Source organism: Molossus molossus, unplaced genomic scaffold (genome assembly GCF_014108415.1).
Source record: "Molossus molossus isolate mMolMol1 unplaced genomic scaffold, mMolMol1.p scaffold_m16_p_4, whole genome shotgun sequence".
In the NCBI taxonomy this organism is placed as follows: Eukaryota; Metazoa; Chordata; class Mammalia; order Chiroptera; family Molossidae; genus Molossus; species Molossus molossus.
Genome location: NW_023425377.1, coordinates 69,786,898 through 69,808,990, shown reverse-complemented (window position 1 = coordinate 69,808,990; position 22,093 = coordinate 69,786,898). Strand labels below are relative to the sequence as shown.

At 53.3% G+C, this 22,093-nt stretch overlaps 3 protein-coding genes across 5 annotated transcripts; 1 reads left to right on the top strand and 2 right to left on the bottom strand.

Annotated features, from left to right (window-relative positions):
* Positions 1-821: 821 nt before the first annotated feature.
* On the bottom strand, positions 822-5,118 carry BEST2 (bestrophin 2). The gene is made up of 9 exons (XM_036240272.1): positions 4,892-5,118; positions 4,662-4,756; positions 3,670-3,903; positions 3,405-3,559; positions 2,998-3,075; positions 2,680-2,832; positions 2,515-2,595; positions 2,169-2,323; positions 822-1,737 (listed from the first exon to the last, which is right to left on the bottom strand). The coding sequence occupies exons 1-9, from the start codon at positions 5,041-5,043 to the stop codon at positions 1,314-1,316; spliced, it is 1,527 nt and encodes a 508-aa protein (XP_036096165.1). The 5' UTR covers positions 5,044-5,118; the 3' UTR covers positions 822-1,313.
* A 3,536-nt stretch (positions 5,119-8,654) lies between these two features.
* GET3 (guided entry of tail-anchored proteins factor 3, ATPase) lies at positions 8,655-15,128 on the bottom strand. 2 transcript variants are annotated; one of them, XM_036240104.1, is made up of 7 exons: positions 14,937-15,127; positions 13,990-14,137; positions 10,790-10,938; positions 10,560-10,710; positions 9,680-9,787; positions 9,391-9,588; positions 8,655-8,993 (listed from the first exon to the last, which is right to left on the bottom strand). In XM_036240104.1, exons 1-7 carry the CDS (start codon positions 15,095-15,097, stop codon positions 8,862-8,864), a joined length of 1,047 nt encoding a protein of 348 aa, XP_036095997.1. In that variant the 5' UTR covers positions 15,098-15,127; the 3' UTR covers positions 8,655-8,861. The 2 variants fall into 2 exon arrangements, with proteins under 2 accessions (XP_036095997.1, XP_036095998.1); XM_036240105.1 differs by having other exon boundaries at positions 8,929-9,037; positions 14,937-15,128.
* Positions 15,129-18,196: 3,068 nt separating this feature from the next.
* Positions 18,197-21,459, top strand: TRIR (telomerase RNA component interacting RNase). Of its 2 annotated transcripts, XM_036241685.1 has the most exons (3): positions 18,211-18,608; positions 20,643-20,720; positions 21,030-21,459. In XM_036241685.1, exons 1-3 carry the CDS (start codon positions 18,264-18,266, stop codon positions 21,135-21,137), a joined length of 531 nt encoding a protein of 176 aa, XP_036097578.1. In that variant the 5' UTR covers positions 18,211-18,263; the 3' UTR covers positions 21,138-21,459. The 2 variants fall into 2 exon arrangements, with proteins under 2 accessions (XP_036097579.1, XP_036097578.1); XM_036241686.1 differs by lacking the exon at positions 21,030-21,459 and having other exon boundaries at positions 18,197-18,585; positions 20,643-20,719.
* The last annotated feature ends 634 nt before the right edge of the window (positions 21,460-22,093 follow it).

The following is a 22,093-nucleotide window of genomic DNA, read 5'->3' as shown; positions in this document are numbered from 1 at the left end:
TCACTAGTCTAGCTGGGTGGGTACATGACAATGGGGGACCTAGCCATGGTAGGGGCCCTTGAGGAAGGAGAAATGGCTGGAATCTGGATAAATTTGAAGATCAAGCTGATGGGATTTGCTGCTGGGTTGATGTGGAGAGACGTGAGAGAAAGGAGTTGAAGATGACTACAGGTTTTGGCCCCATCATCTGGAAGGATAAAGCCAACAGAGAGAGGTTGGGAGCTAATAGGGAGCTGGTTCAGGGACGTGTTCTGTCCAAGATGCCTGGGAGATCCCTGCATAGAGACTCTGAGAAAACAGTTGGATCTATGGATCTAGAGACAGAGGAAGGATCCTGGCTGGACTTCTAAATACGGAAGTAATTGGCATATGACCAAATTAAGACCAGGAGCATTAAAAGGATATCTGAGAATTCAGGGACTTGGGGTGGAGAGGTTGCTTGCAGAATCTAAATCAAGGCTGGCAGGAAGAAGCTGTGGTCTTGGGACTGTGGCTGGTACATTAATGAATGAGTCAAGTTGTGTGCATTGATTTCAGAGAGCAAAGTTTGGGCCCTGGCCGATTTGGCTCAGCGGTTAGAGCATCGGCCTGCGGTCCAGAGAGATCTGGGTTCGGTTCCTGCTAAGGGCACGTACGTGGGTTGCACTTTGTCCCCGGCCCTGGTCGGTTGTGCGGGTGGCAGCCACTCGATGTGTCCCTTTCACATCGATGTTTCTTTCTCTCTCTCTCTCTCTCTCTCTCTCTCTCTGTTCCTCTCTCTCCCTCCCACTCTACCTAAACAAAAAATGGAAAAATGTCCTCGGGTGAGGATTAAAAAAAAACAAAAAAAAAAAAACAGAGAGCAAAGTTTGGGAAGAAGTGGGCAGGGCATCAGGAGATAACCTGACTTAGCATAATGCCTGGCAGGAAAATTCAGGCTAACAACATTTGAGTAGAAACTACTAACATTTATTAAGTACCTATTATGTACCAAACACTTTAAAGCTGTTATTTCATTGCCATCCTCACAACTCAGAGGTAGGTACTCATATCTCCATTTTAAGGAAACAATACAAGTTAGACACACTCTCAGGCCAGGGGGAGTGGGAAGTAGAGCTGGTGGGAGGGAAGAGCTGCTCAAAACAGCTGGAAGAATTCCTGGCCCTTAGCCCAGTGCCTGGCCTACAGGAGACACAGGCCAGACATGAAGGCAGGAGCACAGGTAGAGGAAACTTGTCTAAAGCCAGCAGATGAAATCTACGTGGGGCTTATGCAGACCTGGACCGCTGCCTGGATGCAGTGTGGGTCTTGGTTCTTGAACCCCCACGAGGGTCTCAAGTGAGACACTCTTCCTCCTCACCAATGGGGCTGGGCAGCCAGGGTGGAGCCGGCCCCCGGAGTGCTGGCATGGCCACAGTGGTGAAGGGTTCAGTGTCCAGCCCAGGGGTTGGTGGCTCTAGCCCAGTGTGAGGATTGAGTTCTGGCTCGTGAAGGCTGGAGTCCAACAGTAGGTCCCCGCAGCCGCACTCAGGGGCCACGCTATCGAGGGCGCTGGTGCTCACGCAGCTGGCTGCTGTGGACGCCTCGGACACGCAGCTGTTCTTGCGGCGCAACAAGGACAGACGCCGGCCCAGCAGGCTTCCTGCAGCCATACCCGGACCCACAGGCAGGAGGCGCTGCAAGAAGTCTCCATGCGCCTCGCCCAGAGGCACGTCCATGCCTTCGGGCCGCTGGAACTGCATGTCCTCCTTGGCCAGCCTGTGAGACAGACAGTGGGTCAGTACTGCGACCTCATCCCTCTCCTTGGTTGACAGATCTGGGACCAAGGTCCACCGCTTTCCTGGCTTCACTCACCCATTTGTCTCACTTATCCCAAAAGACCTTGGCCCCTCATGAGAGAGCCACGCCTTATCCTCTAGCTCTGCTCAAACTTAAACCTCAAAGCCTTAATTTTATTGCCTCTGGCCACTCTTCTAGTCCTTATACATCTTAGCCCTTAGCCCTGACCCCAATTCGTGGCCTGGTCCCAGACCTTGATCCTAATCCTTATCCTCATAGAACTTAGCTCTTAGCCCCAAATCTCCAGAGTTTAGCCTTTAGCCCTGTTGTGGTATCCTATAGCCCCCTCAATCAGACTCCACCCCCCCCCCCCCGCAGAGCCAGAAGCCCCGCCCACCCCACTGGCTCACGTGATGTCGAAGGTGGAGCCCTGGAAGGAGGGCTGCTGCTTCAAGAAGGCTGTGGCCGCGGTGTAGGGGGCCCGAGCCTCAGCTGTGTCCCAGTACAGGTCCTTCTCCAGCATAGCCAGGTCGTCGTACATCTCGTCCACCGCTAGCATTGACACCTGCAACCGTGGACACTGTGCTAGGTGGGGGGTAGCAAAGCGCAAGCACTGCAGGGTGGACCCCTCAGGATGGGTAGCAGTGTGATACCAAAAAGAGAAGTATGCTTCAGAGGCGAGGCCTGGGTAAGTCTGGGCAGGGTTGGGGTCAGGGCCACTTTGGGAGCCTGAGGATGGTTGCAACAGAGTCTCACCTGGAAGTTGCGGTCGATCAGAAAGTTGGTTTCAAAATCATCGTCGTCCTCTCCAAAGGGGTTGATGAGCTGCTCTGCTACCTTAGTGGGGAGGAGAAGGTTAGCAGAGACCTGAGAACCCCTGCCCGCCTCACTCCCGAAGTCCATGCCTTGGGGCCCACCTACCTTGAGCCAACCAGCATAGAAGAAGAACTGCAGCAGAGTGAAGACTGGTACAAACAGGTCAAGATTGTGGTCTTTGTAGCCCTGCGCAGGATCTAGGAACTGGCGACCGATGAGGCAGGCCAGGAAGTAACTGTACACTGCGATGGTCACCACCTGGGGGCAGGTAGCTGCCAGGTCAGGGCTCTCCAGGCCTCAGGGATTCCTGGAGAGACCAGGGCTAGGATTGGGAATCAGTGATAGGGTCTTAGCTGGCCCTCAGTTTCCCCTTGAGACCAATGTATCTGACAGTGGATCTAAGCGGAGGCACCATGGGCTTACCTGGGTGTAGACGAGGGGTACACTGATCCAGTCGTAGTGAAAGAGCATCGAACACTTGCCCCGAAACACAGTCAGCTCCTGGGGGCGGATGCAACTTATGAGGGAGCCTGACTTATGAGCTCACATATGGAGATTAAGTGTGGGTACTTGGGATGGAGGTGAGTAGTCACCTGGTGGAAAGTGGTGGCATGTGCTTCTAGGGGCTCCCAGGGAGAGTATTTAGTAGTGAGTGTACACCTGGGGTGGGAGGCTCCATAGAGACAGATGTGCACCTGGGGGCTGCTAGGTAAGGGTGTTTGGAATTAGCCTCGTTGGAAGTGTGTGGCAGGCTGTAGTCCGACACAATTCAGGGGGAGGGCGTATAATTTCTCTGGTACTTTGTATGAATGACCAACTGGCGAGCCTACCTCGAGCAGCAATTTAAGGGCGCTGTTGTCGCGGATGCGGCCCTCTCGCCGGGCCTGTGCCGCTAGGTTAGAGAACCAGACGCAGGGCACCCAATACTTGTTGTAGGATGAATTCAGGTTCTCGAACTTCTTGCGCTCCTCGCGGGTCATAAACCCTGGAGAGGTGAATTCGGGGTGTCACTTGCCCCGCCTTCCTGTCCCTTACTGGGGTCACTTGCCCCGCCCTCCGTCTTGGTTCTGCTCCCGCTTCCAGCCAGGGCCTCACCAGCCTCCACCACGTGGTCTATGGTGGGGAAGCGCTTGAAGACCGCGGTGCTGACAGAGCGCAGGATGAGCACAGCCGAGAGCCCTGCGTAGCGCATGAGCGTGCGCCGGTAGAGGCGGCCACGCTCGTCGCGTCCGTGCACGGTGCCCGACACTATGCACATTAGCGCATCGGGCAGCGGCATGCAGAGGTACTGGTTCCACCAGCGGTGCACCACCAGGTTCACGTAGAAGCCTGCGGCAGAGCCGGGAATGGGTAGATCAGTGGGGGACACTAGGGCCCAGGTCGTGGGAAGAGGAGTAATATAGTTTGCATCAGTGACACCGGGCAGGCTGGTTACCCTGACCACGTGGGTCTACCTGGGATGGGAACTTGGGTGTCTAGCCCTGAGGTCAGAGTGGCTGGAGCAGTATGGGTCACTCTGGCTACTTGGGAGTCACCTGGGATGGGGGATTGGGATCCCAGTATGGAGGCAGAGACACGGGGCTCATGGGCAGTTTTTCACTGAGGCCAGGGAAGCCCCTGAACCAGAAACATCTGAATGGGTTGGGCACAGGATCTATGTAAAGATTCCTGGCATAGGCTGGTAACCTCATCCATGAGGGCAGAGAACAATGAGAAGGAGGCTGGCGGCCAGGATTTGTCAAATAAATACTTCCAAGGCTGGACTTGAGAGGATGAATTCATATGCGGTCCCTGGGGCCCAGGACATGGGGAGGTGGGCACTAGTAATCTTATGCAGACACAGGTGAGAGTCCCTGAGGTGACCAGGGATAAGTATATGAGTGACATGGAATACTCAAAGGGGCACTGTGACCAGGTGATATCCAAGGGACCACACTTGGCATAAAGGACACAGAAATGGGGGTCTGTGGGGTTGGCTTTGAGAGGGTCTCAGAGGGGCAGGAATGGGGGTCTCCAAAAGCCATGAATGGAAATGGGTTTCTCAGGATGGGGGATGAGAGATGGGGAACTTGAGAAACCGAACACACCAAGCACGAAAGAGACTGGGATGAGACTGGCGTACTGGTCGCAGTAGATGACAAGCTTCTCGAAGTAACGCTTCTGCCCTTCGGTCAGCACGAAGCTGCAGGGAGGGGTGCGAGGTCACCAGCTAGCTCCCTCCCCAGCTGCCGATCTCTCTTCCCACGTCCTGTCCAGGGCACACCGGGGCCCCTTCCCAGTCCATTCTGGCCAGCACGCCCACCCCAGGCCGCCTCACCGATAGGCGGCACTCAGCATCATGTAGAGCCCGAGAAAACAGAGCAGCTCCCGCCACAGAAGTTTGTAGATGCTGCCGCGCCACAGCAGTAGCAGCTGCGAGAAGCCGCCGAAGCGCGCATTGGCCACGCGGGCTGTGTATGTGACGGTCATCCCGGCGCCAGGCTGTCAGGCTAGAGAAGGTGCGGCCGGACCTCACGCCCGCTTGTGGCCGAGGAACGAGGGACCTGAGGGAGGGGCTGGGGGCTGCTGGTGGAGATGAAGAGGTACAGGGTGACTCAGCTCAATGTTCCCTCTAGAGCCAGGCCACCTCTTTGGTCCAGTCTCCTCCCACTCTTCCTGAGTCCCATCTCTAGCTGCCAGTCCTCCCCAAGCCCATTCCGGCAAGCCACCCCTTCTAGACTCTTGTTTCCCACATCTTGCGCCTACCTACTCAGGCTCCCTCACCAGCCCCCACCTTGCAAACCCTTGAGTCAACCCTGTTGCCTTCTATCCATCCCATCCACCTTACCTGGGCTCTACAGCTTCCCCTACTCCTAGAGTCCCCAGTGCCTCCGTTTCTAGGTTCTCAGGGCTCTGACTGCCACTCCCCCGCTCCCCCCTCCCCCCACCATTCCTCTCTCTCAGATTCCACCTCTGCTCTCCCCTTACTTGCCTAGCTCTCAGTCTTTGCCAGTCCTCCACCCCTGCAATCCCTTTTAAAGCCCTAGGAAGGAAGCCCTGCTCTCAAACCTTCAGGCCTCCAGGCCCCCAGGTCCCCTCTTGCACTCCCTCTGCCTCAAGTTGGCCTCCTCTCCTGCACAGCTGCTCCAGCCTCTCCAGCCTCTCCACTTAATTATCCTTCCCTTTTTCCTGAGTCCACCTTGATCTTTCCTCTGTTCATTCTCTAGCCTTCCAAGCTCTCCACTCCATACTCTGAGGATACTGACGAATTTCTGCCTCAAACCTGCCCACAGGCCCACCTATCCTCAGGGTCTCCTATTCTCCTAGGCCTGGGCCCTTCTCACCTGATGGTGGGTGCAGGACACACAGGGACAGGGACAAGACGGCAGGTGGCTTCAGTGTTGGGTGTGGCTGAAGCCAGATCCTGGGGGTGGGAGGGGGCAGAAGAATGGGCGTGGATGGTTTCTCCCTGGCCCGCCCCCCTGGGCTGCAGCCTCAGAACTTTGGGTAAGTCTGGCCAGTTTGTTACCTGGAGCTGGGGAGAAATTCAACTAGGACTTCCTTGCTCCTCCCTGTCTCTCTCACTGGCAGTCACTGGCAAGTCCAAGGGACTAGAGGTGGGGGAGGGGGCAGGGACTGTGTCCTTCCCAGTCTCTGTTTCCCTCTCCTCCCCTCTCCTCCCCTCTCCTCCCCTCCCTTCCCCTCCCCTCCTCTCCTTTCACACACACACACACACACACACACACACTCTCTGCTGATGGGGACTCCACAGTCACCTGTAGTCATACACTATCACAAAGGTGTACTGTACTTAGAAATACACATCATAAACCCAGACACAAATTCAGCTTCACTTAACACACACCAGCTAAGGGCAGAGCCCAGAAAGCCTTCATACACACAGCCATACACCATCCCACAGAGGGTGGTAGCACTCATTTATTCCTATCTTCCCTGCACAAAGATATACCCACGGTCACCCAACAGATGTGGGAATACCTGCCCTCTACACAGCTGCACATGTTCCTGGGATCCCTTAGATCCATCAGTGTTGCAAGGACTCATACATCGGGGACCCCTCCTCAACAGTCCTGCAGACCCTGTGGGGCACATCCAGAAGAGGTCATGCCCATGACCCCTCATGAAACTCACCTGCATTTGCACATTGATAAGACACCCCTCCCTACTGCCCCCTTACTGTGGTGTAAGCCAGATCCTGGGGTGGGAGGAGGAGGCTGAAGAATGGGTGTGGATCCCCCCAACAGACACACCTCAGATCTCAGACTCTCTCTGCATTGCCATGAACACACAAGCTTGGGGACACAAAAACTTGTCCTCACATTTGGCATGGATGCAGGACAGATGTTCCCCCTTCAGTGAAAGGGGGCACACTCAGCCTGGCACAAACAGCCTCCCTGTCCTATTCCTCAAACACACAGCCTGGTGTCGGAGGGGTGGAGGCTCAGGGGTCCAGCCCCTGGGCACCTCATGTCCACCTTGTGCACTAGTAGTGTAGGATTTATGTGGCCCCACCCAGAAGTCCTGCCTGGCATATGTCTGCCCCACCTGAGGTAATTAAGAACTAGCCCAGGCTGGCTACCCTCAAACCTGCTCCTCTGCTGTCCAGCTGCTGGACAGCCCATAAAAGTGGATGTGGGCTGGCAGTGATAGCTTCGGGTCCTGGGGAGGAGACAGGCTTCAAGTTGATGCAGCTCCATTCCTGACCAGAGGCCCCCACTCCCTAGGATGTATTCTTATACACACTGCAGCAAGCCTCCTCTTCTCTCCCTATGCTCATCTCCCTCCTCCAGTTCACAGTGTCCCCAACACAGTTCTGACCGCTGGACCCCTGCTGGGTTAGGGGCAGGTTGCCCAAGTTAGTTCACATGCTTAATTGTAACAATGAATAATATTTGTCAAGACATTACTTATTTCACCTCATTGAATCCTTGTAAGCAGGCATATGAAGTTGGTATTTGTCATTCCCACTATCTGGTAGGGAAACAGGCTCAAATGACATAGCCCTTACACAGCACAGCTGGGATTTGAGCCCAGGCAGTTCAACTGGAGCCTGGGGTCTTTGCCATGGGCTACACCATTGTTTGTTTACAAGTGCCACTCCAACATGCCCACACCGCTTGTGCACAGCCAGTACAATCCAGTAGAGGACACGTCTGGGCTTGTGGCTGGGTTCCCCTTACAAGCACGCACACCCGAACACACCCAGACCTTGGGTATACACTGTTGGAACACCACTTCCTGACTCATGCATGTCCTCAGGCACCTCTTGTCCATATTCCCCACCCCCCACCAGCTCTATCTTGAAACTTGCAAGTGCAGGTCATTCCAGTCCTGGGTCTCCCAGGTGGGGGTGAATGTGGCCATCCAGGTAGTTGCAGAGGGAGTAGTGAAGGGGATAAGGAGGCCCGCTGTCCAGGCTGCTGTGCTGACCCTTCCAGGGTCAAGTGAATTTATCCCTTGGCTCTGTGAATGGCCACATCTGTCTCCATTTTAGGGGTGAAGCTCCAACTACAGGAAACATGAGGCCACTCACTGAGAGGGCTGTACAAATAGGACTTCAGGGATACCTCTGGCCCAAGTGCTCTACCATCCTGTGACCTAATCTGCCCCTGGTTGTAACCTGTAGCTGTGGTGGACAGAGCTGATTTCATCTCATGGGGGTGGAGGGGGCAGGAATTGGGGAATAGAGACTGTTAATCCTCAGTCTGGCCAGCCCTGCCTCTTCCCAGGGCGCCCACTAATTTCCAAACCAAACAGCAGGCAGTACTGGGTTGCTGCCTGCCTAATCCGCTCCTGACCTGCCTGAGGCTCTCCAATGGACCCCCTGGTTCCCACACTCTGAAAGGAAGGGGGTATTATGTCCCTTTCTTCTACTCCAGGCATTATGGCAGGGACACTCCTACCCATACAGAGCTTGAAAAAGCACCCCCTTACTGAAGACACTTACCTTCCAAAATTGCCTAATAAACACACAGCTTTGTTAGGTCTGTTGTGACTCTGCCCCTCTCAATGTGACATCTTTGTGCAGTGTACAACCTGAGCAACTGTACACAGAGGCACTGACTCCCAGACCCACAGTGGTTTATGATCATTTTATTGAGGAGCGAGAGGCAGGGAGAGTTGAGGAGCAGCTACAGCCTCCCCAGCCCCACCAGGGGGAACAGACCCCCTCCCTGCCTCCCACCTCCCAAGTGGCTCCCCCTGTACTATGGGGGGACTTTGTGCAAACTCTGCCCTGGTGGGGTGGGGGTGGGTGGAAATAGTAGCAGCTGAGACTGGCAGCGGTGCTACTGGGCGCTGGGAGGCTTGTAGGGCTCCAGGAGGAGGGCGGAGAAGGTGTTGACCTTGTCTGCCCCCCGCACCTCATGGGGCAGCAGAGGCAGCTTCACAATGTGGAAGTCTTCATACAGGTCCTCCATCTGTGGCCAGGACAGGGGGCAGAGGACAGTGGTCAGGGGGCTGGCTGCAGGGCAGGGAAAGAATGTGGGTAGATGGAAGGGGTTGGGCTGGGGGTCTCCCAGGGTCAGAGGCTTCACAGGGTCACAGGTGGGAGTGGTATCAGTGAGGTCAAAGATCTCTGGGCTGGACCTCAGGCTACCCAGGGTCAGAGGTATTCAGGCCAGACATATTCCTCCAGGGCCAGAATTAGGGGGAAGGGTCTGAAGTAGGGGTGAAGGGCAGGAAGCTGGGGCAGAAGTAAGAGGTGGGATGCAGCAGAGTCAGAGCATAGAGTAAGTGACTGGTAGTGCTGTGGTTAGGCTGGGCCAGCCCCCCACTGCCAGTTATCAGAGGTTTGAGAGGGCTGGGCATGCACACCTGGTCCAGGTACTTGGCCTGGATCTTATGGCGGGCCTCACACATCTTGCAGGGCTTCTCAGGGTCCGGGAAGACGAGCTGGTTGACAATGATGTTGTGTGTGTCAATCTTGCACTTGGCCAGCTCCTGGATCAGCCGCTCTGTCTCATATAGGGACAGGAACTCAGCAATGCACACACAGATGAAAGTTGTCTGCTCCTGTAGGGCGTGAAAGAGGACAGTGAGGGCCAGGTGCTGGCCCTGTCCCTGGCCCCAGAGCCTCTCACTGTCCATCTGCACCATGACTCACAGGGTCCTTGAACTGCTCGCTGACAGAGCGGATGACAGGCAGCGTCTCCTCCAGTTTTGAGGCTAACTGGTCTGCGTTCATATCCCCTAGGCCCAGCATGTTGCACATCTGTGGGGAGGACATGGGAGGGCTTGAGGCTTACCTGGAGTGGTTATAACTCCTGGGTTGGGGACTCGCTAAACACTTGTGATGGGTGACTCTTGACACCTTCCAGTAGTTAAAAGCATGGGCTCTTGAACAGACCACAGGGGTCAAAGCCCAGCTCTGCCTCTTTTGGGATACTATGGCCAGGTGGCTTGACCTGAAGGTTTAGTTTCCTTATGTGTAGAGCTTACCTCTAAGAGTGGGTATGCTAGATGAGCTGAAACATGTCACGTGCTCAGAACAGTGCCTGGTACAGAGTAAGTGCTCTACAAATTTGACTATCTGAGGCAGAGGTCCCCAAAAGGGGCCACACACACCACCTGGGGGATAGAATGTGTATAGAAGTGTGGTTGTCATGTTGTCAGACTAATAATAATAAATGGAAACACTCACATGCTTTCTATTTGATAGACAAAGAAAGTGAGGCCCAGAGAGATGAAGTGACTTGCCTTAGGTCACACAGCTGTCACACTAGAGTGCAAAGCATTTAAATCTGGGCCACCTGGCTCTGGATTATGTGCTTTCTGCTCTGTCTGGGGCACTCCGCAGGAGGGGACGGAGACACCAAGTACCCTAGAGGGGGGACAGTACCCTCACAATGAAGATCCGCCCCTTCCATTGGGAACTGTGGAACAGGGGAGTTGTGCATGAGAAAGGCCTTTGTCAATGCACATCTGGGGGCCTAGGGACTGGCTCCCACTCAGGGGAAACCTGGATGCCCTGGGGCCCTGCCTGCCTGTGAGATGAAGGGGCTGATCTGGTTCTTGATCTGCATGAGGCGGCCTAGGCCCCGCTCCACAATGGTGGGGAAGTTGAGCAGCCTCAGCGTGTGGCCCGTGGGCGCCGTGTCGAACACCACCACTGAGAAGTTCATGCCTTTCACCAGCCTGTGGGGAGATGAAGGTCAGGACCACTCTGTTCCCCCTTCCACCCCAGCCCCAAGCCGACTAATCTACTGGGCCTGACCTCATGACCTCTGCATAGCTCATGGCCTCGTCGATGCCTGGGAAGGCGCTCATGGCCTCCTGCATCATCTTCTTGCCCATGCTTAACATGTTGTCCTCCTCGAAGAACTCGTCAGGCAGCTCTGCCACTCCAAGGCTGGGGTCAATCTCCTGGGGAGGCCAAGGGATCGAGACTCAGGCTGCTGCTGCTACTCCCAGGGCCTTCTCACCTGTGTGGGCACCAGGGTCAGGGTAGCCCACAGAGGGCCCCAACTTCAGCCCTGCATCAGGTCCCATCAGAGAAGAGGCTGGGGAGACCTCCAAGGTGCCAAGGTTCTCCTTCAGGCACTAAGGTCTTTTTATTTTATTATTATTTTTTATCCTCACCCAAGGACATTTTATCATTTTTTGTTCCGATAGAGCGGGAGGGAGACAGAGGAAGAGAGAGAGAGAAACATCAATGTGAAAGGGACACACTGAGTGGTTGCCACCCACACGACCCAACCGGGGCCGGGGACAAACTGCAACCATGGTACATGTCCTTAGCGGGAACCGAACCCGGGTCTCTCTGGACCACAGGCCGATGCTCTAACTGCTGAGCCAAACCAGCCAGGGCGGCACTAAGGTCTTTTGATTGCACAAAGGGTCAAACTACTTAAAAAACGGATAGAAAATTGCAAACTGTGAAGTGTCCACAGAGGGACACCAAAGCCCTCTGCAGGGCTTTCACTGGCTATTCCCCTACCTGGGCCCCTGACTGCTTCTAGACTATTCTTCTAATGTGAGTCTTCCCTCACCATTTCATCTAACAGTGCAGATGCAGCCCCCACTGTTCTACCTTCCTTTTTCCTTAACATCCAGCCTCTCCTTACATGACTTACTCATCACATTTCTCATCTGTCTCCCCAGCCAGAATGTCAGCCCCATGAAGGCACCAGGAACTGTCTAGCACACAGGAAATCCTCAACATGGATGTGGAATCTACAAAGGTATGACCATCCCTGGGCACCCTGGCCAGTCCTGGACTCGATGCCTCCTTTTCTACCCTCCTCCTGTGTCACTTCTTCTTGATAACTTCATGGGTCCTGTGATGAAGTCCTCCTCACTGGCCTCAGAGGTCCATTTCCCTGCGTAGAACTTATCTACCCATCACCCCACCCATCATACCCTATCACATCCTTGATGGGTTATTCCTAGTCACTGGGTCACCTCTGAGCTCACATATCCCACTCTCTGACCTGGGCCTCCTTGCGTCCTGCTCAGTTATTTAAATCTCTTTGGGCCACCTTGTTCCCTCTCCCCTGACCCCAGTTCACTGTCAGTGTCCCTCCTGGCCAGCACCCTTATCCAGCCCAGGCTCCATAGGTTGTTTCTACAAACACTCCTCTTTCCCTCTGTGGCTGGCAAAATCCTTATCCTGGTTATTCTTGGTCTCTGGTGTGGCTGCACTAAGGAACACACCTGACAAATTAACTCCCACCTTATTCCCCATTCCTAATCACAAACTCCAATGGGAACTCGACAGCCAGACATCCATTCTTGGGAGTATTTACATCATACCTTGTTTCTCCTCTAACCCCTTCTGTCCCATTCACTCCTTGCTCTCTGCTGAGACCTGTCCCTCACCTGGGCCTCAGAGAGAAAGAAAATCCACTAGCTGTCAATACCCTTATCTACCCCCACAGGAAACGCTCGTTCCCTCACCTTGCCTCTGGAGGAGCCCAAGTCATGGGTCTGTGAGCTGGATGGAGCTCACTCCCACCTGAGCAGAGTCCTCTGTTGGCATCCTCACTCCTTGAAACATTACTTGACCCACCCTGTTGAAGTATTTGCATCAGCAAACAAACATGCTCTAGCACCTCCTTTCTCAAAAAAAAAAACAACCCTCCTTAAACCCTCCTTTTGTCTCCCTCTAGTGATGGCCACATCATGTCGATCACTGTCTTTACTGCCTTAGCTCACCCACTCCAGGCAGGCTTTTGCCCCTGCTCCTAGGGTGGTCTCTTTAAAACTGATGTGCCTGCTGAAGCAGACAACCTCTTTCTGCCCAAGTTCGTTTGCCCCTTTGGAGTTCAAGAACGCATAACCTCTGGCTCTTCTCTCACCTCCCTGGTGGCTCCTTCTTGGCCTACTTTACTACTGGACCCTAAATGGTGATGTGCCCTCAAGTTGTTTTTGGGCCACTCTGTTCTCTCATATTCTTTTGTCACATAGCTTAAAAATTATTTTTTCCTTTATTGATTTTTTTTTTGAGAGAGAGAGGAAGTGAGACGGAGAGAGAGATAGAAACATCAATTGGCCGCCTTCTGCATGCCTCCCAATGGGGATTGAGCCCACAATCTGGGCATGCACCCTAACTGGGAATCGAACTGGCGACCTCTTGGTGAATGGGTCAGCCCTCAACCACTAAGCCACACTAGCCAAACAATCACACAGCTTTAAATACCACCCTTGGAACAATGACCCCCAAGTCAACATCAAGTTCCTCTTGGCTCCAGGCTCACATAGTTAACCCAATGTCCTGGTGTCTTCACTTGGATGTCCAGTGGGCACTTTGGATTCACTGTGGCCAAAACGGAATCCCTGATTTGTCTCTTCTAAACCTGCTCCTCTCCTAGTTTTCCTCATCTCAGCTACTTAGGAGCCAACTAAGAGATGTACTTAATTCATTTCTTTCCCTCACCCATTACAACCAAGCAATTGCATTATTTTATTTCTAAGAGACATCCCAAATCCAACCATTTCTTCCCCAACATTCTGCCTCCATCTTAGTACTGGCTGCCATCATTTCTTGCCTGGTCACTGTTCCAGGCTCCTTGTTAGTTCCTTACTTCCAGCCTCAACTTACAATCCAATCTCCACATGGCAGTAACGGGAAGCTTTTCAAGGATATGACACTGCTGCTCAAAATGAACAGCTTCCTATTAAACTTGGAATCAAAGTCAAACTGCTCCCAGTGGTCTACAAGGTCCTACACCACATGGTTCTGATTAATCTCTCTGATGTCTCCCTCCTCTTGCTCACTAAGCTACCATCATTCTGGCTTACTTTCTGCTCCACAAGCATTCCTCAGTCCTTTCCTTGTGGGTATGTTGAAGAAGGGGTGAAACTGGAGAGACAAAAGATGCAGACTGGGCAAGACATTGTAACTAATGGTAGGTGTTCAGAGGAAAGCCTGAACAGGCCTTCACCAGCAGGGGAGCTGAGCCTTGCTCTACTCACCATGGCAAATAGGTTGTCATAGCCTTTGACCTTGGTGGGCACTTTGGAGAACTTCTGGTCAAATGCATCAGAGATGTTGTGGGCTGGGTCCGTAGAAATGATCAAAACACTCTCCCGCCCCTTGGATAGCTGGACTGCTAGGCTGCAGCTGGGCAAGGAAAAGGTCAAAAGTTAGGGAGTAAGGGGTGGGGTCTTCTCCCTAGGTCTGCATAGGGAGATGTGGAGCCCATAAGCAGGGGCCTTGAGAATATGGGTAATGGTGGGATCAAGCCTCAATCCCTGCAGAGGGACTCTCTCAGACCTTACCTCCGACTCTTCTAGCTGACTAGAGTGGTGAGGTTCAGTCTGGCCTGATACCTGCTACTTGTTTGCTGGCACAGACTGGCATGGTACAGCTGCCCAGTTAGCACAGCTAAGGGGTCCCTTGAACCTCCTGCTAAACTCAGAATGGTTCAGTCCATTTGGCCAGGATAATTTGCCCCAGGGATCCCTCCCTCTCCTACCAGCTGACTGGAATAGTCTGATCATGCATGTGCCCTCTCCCCCTCCTTTCACCACCACCCCACCCCACCCCACCCCCACGTGGACAGAGAATAGCAAGTTTCACCAGACTGATAGTTTGTCCCAGTGCTCCGCCCCCTACTCTAAACTCGCTCTGGTATGGTCCAGTTGATTGGGACATCGAAGTGCTCTCCTGGCTCCCGTGAACTGGGTTCAATGTGTTTCGACACTTGAGCCCCAAAGGGGATGGTCCAACTCAGAGGATGACATGCCTGCATTCAGTAGGTATTTTTTATTTGCTCTGGGTAACTTCTGCAGAATACATCCCGAAAGACCTCGACCCACCGCCCGTGCCTGGCTCGGGGTGGACGAACCGGCCCCTGGCCTCCCCTTCGCACAGTGGTACATCCCACCGGTCTTCCCGGCTCCCGCCACAGCCTCCTTACCTGCAGGTGGTCTTGCCAACGCCACCCTTGCCCCCGACAAAGATCCACTTAAGGCTACGCTGCTCGATGATGTTGCTAAGCGTGGGTTCCAGCGGCTCCACATCAGGTGCATCCTCGAACTCCTCTGCTTCAACCCCCCACCCGGCCACCCCTGCCGCCATCTTGGAACCGGCTCACGTGATCAAGCAGAGCGCACCACGCCAAGCAGCTACATGGTACATTCCCTGTCATATCTCCATCAGAACTAGCAACCCGAGTTACTTTCCTCAGAGCCTGACTTTTAGGCGCCAATGGAAGCTATATTTTCAGTGTTCTCCTTTCCCAGGGCTTACCTTGCCGATCTGTCTATTACGTTTTCTCAAAGACGCCCCTTTCTAATTAACATATTGGTACATTCCAGAACACTTCCCTTTACTGATTGGACCCTAAGTCTTGCAGCACTCTTCTCATTGGCTATATATATTTTTTACTTTCACCAATCACTCGCACGTTCAGGTGCCTCTCCTTAGCAACCAGCCAAACACCGGGTCAGTGCTCTTTAGGTGAAGTTAGATCCTAGGTCCGCCCTGGCCTGACTCCACAGACTCAACCTGATGTCGATCATTTACTCCCATATTCTCCGAATTGGGTCCCAACATCAACTCAGGTCCGTCTCCTCTCTGAGCCACCTGTTTCCTGACGCAAAGCAATCAGACGAATTGATTAGTTGGCTGAAGACAGGTCCTGAAGCTGTGAGTAGACTACAGTGAGGATGGCTCAGTTGTGCGCAAGGTCAGCAGGTCCTTCTCCAGTGCTCCAAGAACCCCCATGCTGGGCAGGCCAGAGTAGGGACCACACTTGCAACTGCGTTCTTTATGTTGGCAGGGACCCTGTTCCCGAAAAGCTCCCTGCAGTTTGCTCCCTGTGGAAGGGGAGACTCCAGTTTTGCGAATTCCCCATTTGAATCTCAGCAAAGGACAGAAATACAAATTTGGTTTCAGGCCTTTGATGGATCCTGTTTTTCTTTCCTTTTTGTTTTTAAAGATTTTTTTTTAATCCTCACCTGAGGACATTTTTTTGTATTTATCTTCAGATATAGTGGGAGGGAGAGATGGAGGAAGAGAGAGAAACAGCGATGTGAGAGAGACACGTGGAGTGGTTGCCACCCACACGACCCCAACCGTATGAGCCCTTAGCGGGAACCAAACCCGGGACTCTCTGGTCTGAGGGCCGGGGCTCTACCCACTGAGCCAAACCGACCAGGGCTTAAAGATTTTTTTATTGCCCTGGCCAGTGTGGCTTAGTTGGTTGAGCATGGTCCCATGCACCAAAAGGTTGTTCAATGCCCGAGTTGGAGGCTCAGTCTGGGTTGGAGAGGTGCAGGAAGCAGCTGATCACATTGATGTTTTTCTCTCTCTCCCTTCCTCTTCTCTAAAATCAATTTTAAAAACATTATTTTGTTAATCCCCACCTGAGGATATTTTTTCCTTGATCGTTTTAGAGAGAGTGAAAGGGAGGGAGAGAGGGTGAGAGGGGGGAGAGAGAGAGAAAGAAAGAAACATGGTTGTGAGAGAGACACACGTGTGGATTGGTTGCCTCCTGAACACACTCTGACCTGTGGCCTGGGACTGAACCTACAACCCAGGTATGTGCCCTTGACTCGGAATTGAACCCACAACCCTTTGGTGTGCAGGCCGAATCTCTAACCACTTAGCTACACCAGCCAGGGCTAAAAAAAATTTTTTTTTAATCCTCACCTGAGGACATTTTTCCACTTCTTGTTCAGATAGAGTGGGAAGGAGAGAGAGGAAGAGAGAGAAACATGGATGTGAAAGGGACACACGGAGTGGCTGCCTCCCACAGGGCCCAACCGGGGCCAGGGACAAACTGCAATTGCAGTACATGCCCTTAGCAGGAACCGAACCCTAGTCTCTCTGGACCGCAGGCTGACACTCTAACCGCTGAACTGAACTGTCCAGGGCTAAAAATTTTTTCTTTCTTTTTTATCCTCACCTGAGGACATTTTTCCATTTTTTGTTCAGATAGAGCAGGAGGGAGAGAGAGGAAGAGAGAGAGAAAGAAACATCGTTGTGAAGGGACACATCGAGTGGCTGCCACCCGCACGACCAACCAGGGCCGGGGACAAACTGCAACCGAGGTACATGCCCTTAGCGGGAACCGAACCCGGGTCTCTCTGTACCGCAGGCCAACACTCTAACCGCTGAGCCAAACCGGCCAGGGCTAAACATTTTTTTAAAAATATTTTTTATTTACTTTTAGAGAGTGATGAAGAGAGAAAAACATCAATGTGAGAGTGAAACATTGGTCAGCTGCCTCCTGCAGCTCCCTACCAGGGTTGGGTGTGTGTGTGGTTTGAGCCCACAACCTGGGCATGTGCCCTGAGTAGGAATCAAACCGGCAACCTTTTGTTGCATTAGCCAGGGCTTGGTGGACACTCTTGATTCTAAGATGGGGGACTCCAGTTTAGAACTCCCTCCCACCCCACTTCATATTCTAGTCCATAAAATAATAATACCCTTATTCTCAGGTTGAGTCCCCAGGCCCAAGGAGCTAGCTGTGTCTGCATTCCCAAATGAGAGCTCCATCCCAGAGACAGGTAACCAACCGAGAACACCCTTATTTCTAGTCCGGAGATCCAGGCTAGGTATGCTCTATAGACCTAGTTAGGGACCTATATTCCAAGATGTGAGTTGAGCACACAGCCTCTAAGCCTTTTTTTTGGGGGGGGGGGTCAAAAGACCCTTTCACAGGGGTCACCTAAGACCATTGCAAAACACATATTTCTGATGGTCTTAGGAACCCAGATACCACTCCTCTATCCGTCTCCAGACGGAGCTCTCATTTGGTGGTCCGCTCACATGCAGATAGCCAAAATACAACTTGAGGAACTATATTAAAGGGTCCGGCATTAGGAAGGTTGAGAACCACTGAGTGTAAGGGGATCCCTCTCCTCATTGAGATTAGCTCTGGTGCCAAGAAGGGGAGTCTAGCCATAAAAAGCTATGCGCCTTTAGTCCCAAGCGGGAACTTTATTCCGGAGAGCCATCTACAACCCTAGACGGTAGTCCCGTTTTCGGGGAGACCTTCTGCATAACGCCTGCCCAACTGTAGCTGGATTTAAAAGTCCGCGGATCGGAACCCACGGGTCAGCCACGCCAGTTTTTTACCCCTCTTCCGCCCCGCCCATTAGGTCCCGCCCCCACTAAAGACACTTCCGGGCCAGACCGCTCTTCCCAGCATGCATTGCCTGGGACCTGAGTAGTCCGGCGCCAAGCGCGGGGCTGGAGCGGCCTTCCCAGAGTCCTTTGCGTGGCACCTGGTGACAAAATGGCTGCCCGAGGGAGACGGGCGGAGCCTCCGGGCCGGGAGACGCCGGGCCCCGCGGCAGGCGGCGGCGGCGGCGGCAGTAGCCGATGGGCTGAATCGGGGCCCGGGACATCACCCGAGAGCGGGGATGAGGAAATGTCGAGCCCTGTGTCGGGCGGCGTGAACTTGTTCGCCAACGACGGCAGCTTCCTCGAACTGTTCAAGCGGAAGATGGAGGAGGAGCAGCGGCAGCGGCAGGAAGAGCCGCCTCCGGGCCCGCCGCGACCCGACCAGCCAGCTACTGCCGCCGCCGCGGGTCCCGGGGATCCGAAGAGGAAGGGCGGCCCGGGCCCCACGCTCAGCTTCGTAAGGAGCCGCGGGGGTGGGGGCGGGCGCCAGGGCCTGCCTTGGCAGGGGGAATCGGGCCCGAGAAAGGGAATCGGGATCCAGGTTCACCTTCCGGCCCCATGAGAGGGACATCCAGGTCACTAGCTGAAGATGCGGAACCTGGATTCCCAATGAGAGAGTTTTGGGGCCGAAGGTAGGGACCCCACGTAGCCTACCCGCGAGAACCGGGAACCAGGAATGGGGAAACCAGGATTCCTGTTTGAGTTGTACCGTAACTGGATACTGGGACCATCTACCACTATTCGGAAGGGGAGCAAGTTAAAATCTGGAGTCTTAAGATCTGTGGGTTAGAGACTCAGATCGCTTAGTGTGTGACCTTAGGAAATTTGCTTGGCTTCCCTGAGTCTCATTTATCCAGTGCCCGTTTATTGAGCATCTTACCTTGTGGTGGGCATTGTGCTAGGTGTTGGATATGCCTTGGTGAACATGACAGACTAGATCGCTCCTTTTCTGGAGCGTCTGGGATGGCCTACTTTCATTTTTTGTATTAAAATGGACATCACCTCATCTTTTGATGTGATTAGAGTTTAGTGAGGCTATCCTGGAGAAGTGGTTAGCATGGGGCCTGTCTTACAGAAGGGGCTAAATCAGTCATTCCTTTTTTATTTATCAAAAACATTTTTTTTTTTTAATTAGAGAGGAAGGGAGAGAGACATCGTTTTGTTGTTCCACTTATTTATGACTTCATTGGTTGATTCTTGTATGTGCCCTGACTGGGGCTCTAAACCAACTGAGCTACCAGGCCATAACCAGTCATTCTCTATTGGGGATGATTTTTCCCATTTAGCAGCAAAGTCTGGAGACGTTTTTGGTTGTCAGAACTGAGGGAGGGTGTGCTACTGACATCTAAATAGAGACCAGGGGTGTTGCCCAGTGTTCTACAAATGCTCAGAACAGCCCAATCCCCAATATCCTAGCAAAGAATGATCCAGCTTCAAAAGTCATTAGTGGGGGATTGCGAAACTGTAGGTTAAATAAATGGCATCTGTATTGATTGTTTACTCTGAGCTTGCTTTGTGTCTTATGTTGAGATCAAGTCCCTGTGGTGTGGAGAAAAACGTGTTGATTTGAGAATAATGGACTGACGGTCAAGTTTCTTCATCCACCAAAAATAGGTGTGAGACTAGCTCCAGCAGGGCAGATCATTTAATGTCTGGTTGATGGGTGGAGATGGGATGATGCCTTTCAAGCCTGTTGCAGCCTGTGAAGGCACAGGAAGCCATCAGTCAATGGAAGAAGATGGAGGACCAGGACAAAAGTCCAGAGTGAGGAAGGGGAAGTGTCAGGGTCTGGGTTGGTGTGAGAACTGTGTGGAAGCTGAGTGTCCTTCCTTGAGTGGGAGTAGCAGTAGTTGTCAGTGCCTTTTTCATTTGTTCATTGAGGGACTGTTGGGGGAGCACCCTCAAAGAGGCCAGGTTAGGTGCAGGGGACATAGTGTTGCTTGGTGGTTAAAAATGCTGCTCTTTGGCTTGGACCCACTTGACCCTGAATTCAGCTCCATTGTTTGCTGCTGGCATGACTGAGGGTACAGGCCTCTTCTTAAAGATGTTTCCTCATGTGTAAAATGGGGGTGGTTGTAACTGTGAAAGTGAAAGGAGCTGATACATGCAGAGCACTTGGCACAGGGCTTGGCATACAGTAAGTGCTTAATAAAAGGATCTGTTGCTGCCTGCGTGGTCACTGCTAGGGGAGGGTGAGGCTTCAGTATGGAGAGTGAGGATAGAGCCTGTCCCCACTGATGTGGGGGTTCTTCTCGCTCCCTGGGAGGGCAACCTGGGGGCCCAGGACTGCCTGGGCATTATGGGCCCTGGGCAGGCGCTAAGAGTCGCGTGTGCTCCTCTCTGATTGCTGCGCAGGTTGGCCGGCTGGCGGAGCTGGGCGCGGCGTCAGGACGGGCCACCAGGCCGGGCTAGGAAGGTGTAGTGGGCCTCAGCGCCGCCAAGGGCGGGCCCGGCTCCTGTAACCGTTGCAGTCTTCTGTCCCTTCACCCAGGTGGGCAAGCGCAGAGGCGGGAACAAACTAGCCCTCAAGACGGGAATAGTAGCCAAGAAGCAGAAGACGGAGGATGAGGTGAGCAGGCCAGGTGTGGGAGGCTACCCACATGGCCTTTCCTTAACAGCCTCAGCACCTGGCTAACCAGCCCTATCCCTCCCTGTCTAGCATCTGGGCCTTGGATGGGGGTCCTGGGTGGGGGAGGAGGGCTTTCAGTAAGGTCTCCAGATAACTTGACTCTGAATGTCTTTATTTCAAACCTAGGACCTTGGGGTGGCGGCATTGGGGGTGGGTTAGCTGTCTTAGGACAGTCCTGACCCTGGTTCCTGGCCTCCCTGGTATCCCCTTCCCAACTTCCCTTGTACCCCTGCCTTCCCCTTCCCACAGGTATTAACAAGTAAAGGTGATGCATGGGCCAAGTACATGGCAGAGGTGAAAAAGTACAAAGCCCACCAGTGCGGCGATGATGATAAAACTCGGCCCCTGGTGAAATGACCCCCTTCCCCCGCCTGCCCACAGCCTGGGACTCTGCGATGTATATAACTATTTAATGCGGCAGCGGCGGCAGTCTTTTCCCCCCAAGGACTTAAACACAGAAGGAAACCAAGATGCTTCCCGCAGCCACGGATGATCCTCCAGGACTCTTTTTTACCTTGAGCACTTGCCTCCGAGACTTCATAAAACAGTGGTTTACTGTCCCCTCTCTTCCCACCACCTTGATCTCTCTGGCTCTTTCTGTCTTACTTTTCTCACCCTCCCCTTCCTCTTTCCCTTAGACATCACTTCTGGGAAGTAAAGAACTTAACTTAGTGCTGGAGCTGTGTGCTTAGTTTGCCTTCTTTGCTCCTTCCGATCTATACCCTGCTGTACTCACCAAAGCCTGGATTTGGCCTGGTGAGGGGAACTCTGGGGTGTGGGGAGGATGGGTGTGTGCCCTGTCAGGAGGCATGGATTCTTCCCCAGGACCCATTTCTCCCCACCCCTGAGTGCATCCCCACTGTTGCTCCTCATGTTAAGGGTCTCTTCACAGTCCCGTTTGGCTGGGCCAAAGTTGTCATTCAGCAGACACCGAGCACCTACTGTGTGCCTGGGCTGGGCCCTGGGGCCACATGAACAGAACAGAAGACTCAAGCTCTCTGCCCTTGTGGAAGAAAGGAGATAAAAGGGAAGCCATTTTGGGAGGTGCCTGTGAAGAAATACTGGGTAGAGGCTGTGGGGAGGGTGTCTATTTTCACTGAAATCTGATCAGGGACCTGAGGGAGGTGAGGAAATGAGTTCCAGGTGAAGTGAACTGCAAGTGTAAAGACAGGCAGGAGAGTGCCTGACCCTTATGGGGAGCTTCAAGGAGGCCCATATGACTGGAGCCAGGTGAGTGAGGAGGGTGGGTGGATTACATATAGAACCTTGTGTTTTAGGGTGGAAACTTGGGACTTTATTCTTAGTGAGAAGAA

Coding starts and splice junctions, on each gene's coding strand:
- BEST2 (XM_036240272.1), bottom strand. CDS start 5,043: ATGACCGTCACATACACAGCCCGCGTGGCCAATGCGCGCTTCGGCGGC. Junction 2,833..2,997: donor TACCCCTCGTCTACACCCAG/GTAAGCCCATGG, acceptor ACCTGCCCCCAG/GTGGTGACCATCGCAGTGTA. Junction 2,596..2,679: donor TCTATGCTGGTTGGCTCAAG/GTAGGTGGGCCC, acceptor CTCCCCACTAAG/GTAGCAGAGCAGCTCATCAA.
- GET3 (XM_036240104.1), bottom strand. CDS start 15,097: ATGGCGGCAGGGGTGGCCGGGTGGGGGGTTGAAGCAGAGGAGTTCGAG. Junction 10,939..13,989: donor ATGACAACCTATTTGCCATG/GTGAGTAGAGCA, acceptor TGGCCTCCCCAG/GAGATTGACCCCAGCCTTGG. Junction 8,994..9,390: donor AGGCCAAGTACCTGGACCAG/GTGTGCATGCCC, acceptor TCCTGGCCACAG/ATGGAGGACCTGTATGAAGA.
- TRIR (XM_036241685.1), top strand. CDS start 18,264: ATGGCTGCCCGAGGGAGACGGGCGGAGCCTCCGGGCCGGGAGACGCCG. Junction 18,609..20,642: donor CGGGCCCCACGCTCAGCTTC/GTAAGGAGCCGC, acceptor CCCTTCACCCAG/GTGGGCAAGCGCAGAGGCGG. Junction 20,721..21,029: donor AGCAGAAGACGGAGGATGAG/GTGAGCAGGCCA, acceptor CCCTTCCCACAG/GTATTAACAAGTAAAGGTGA.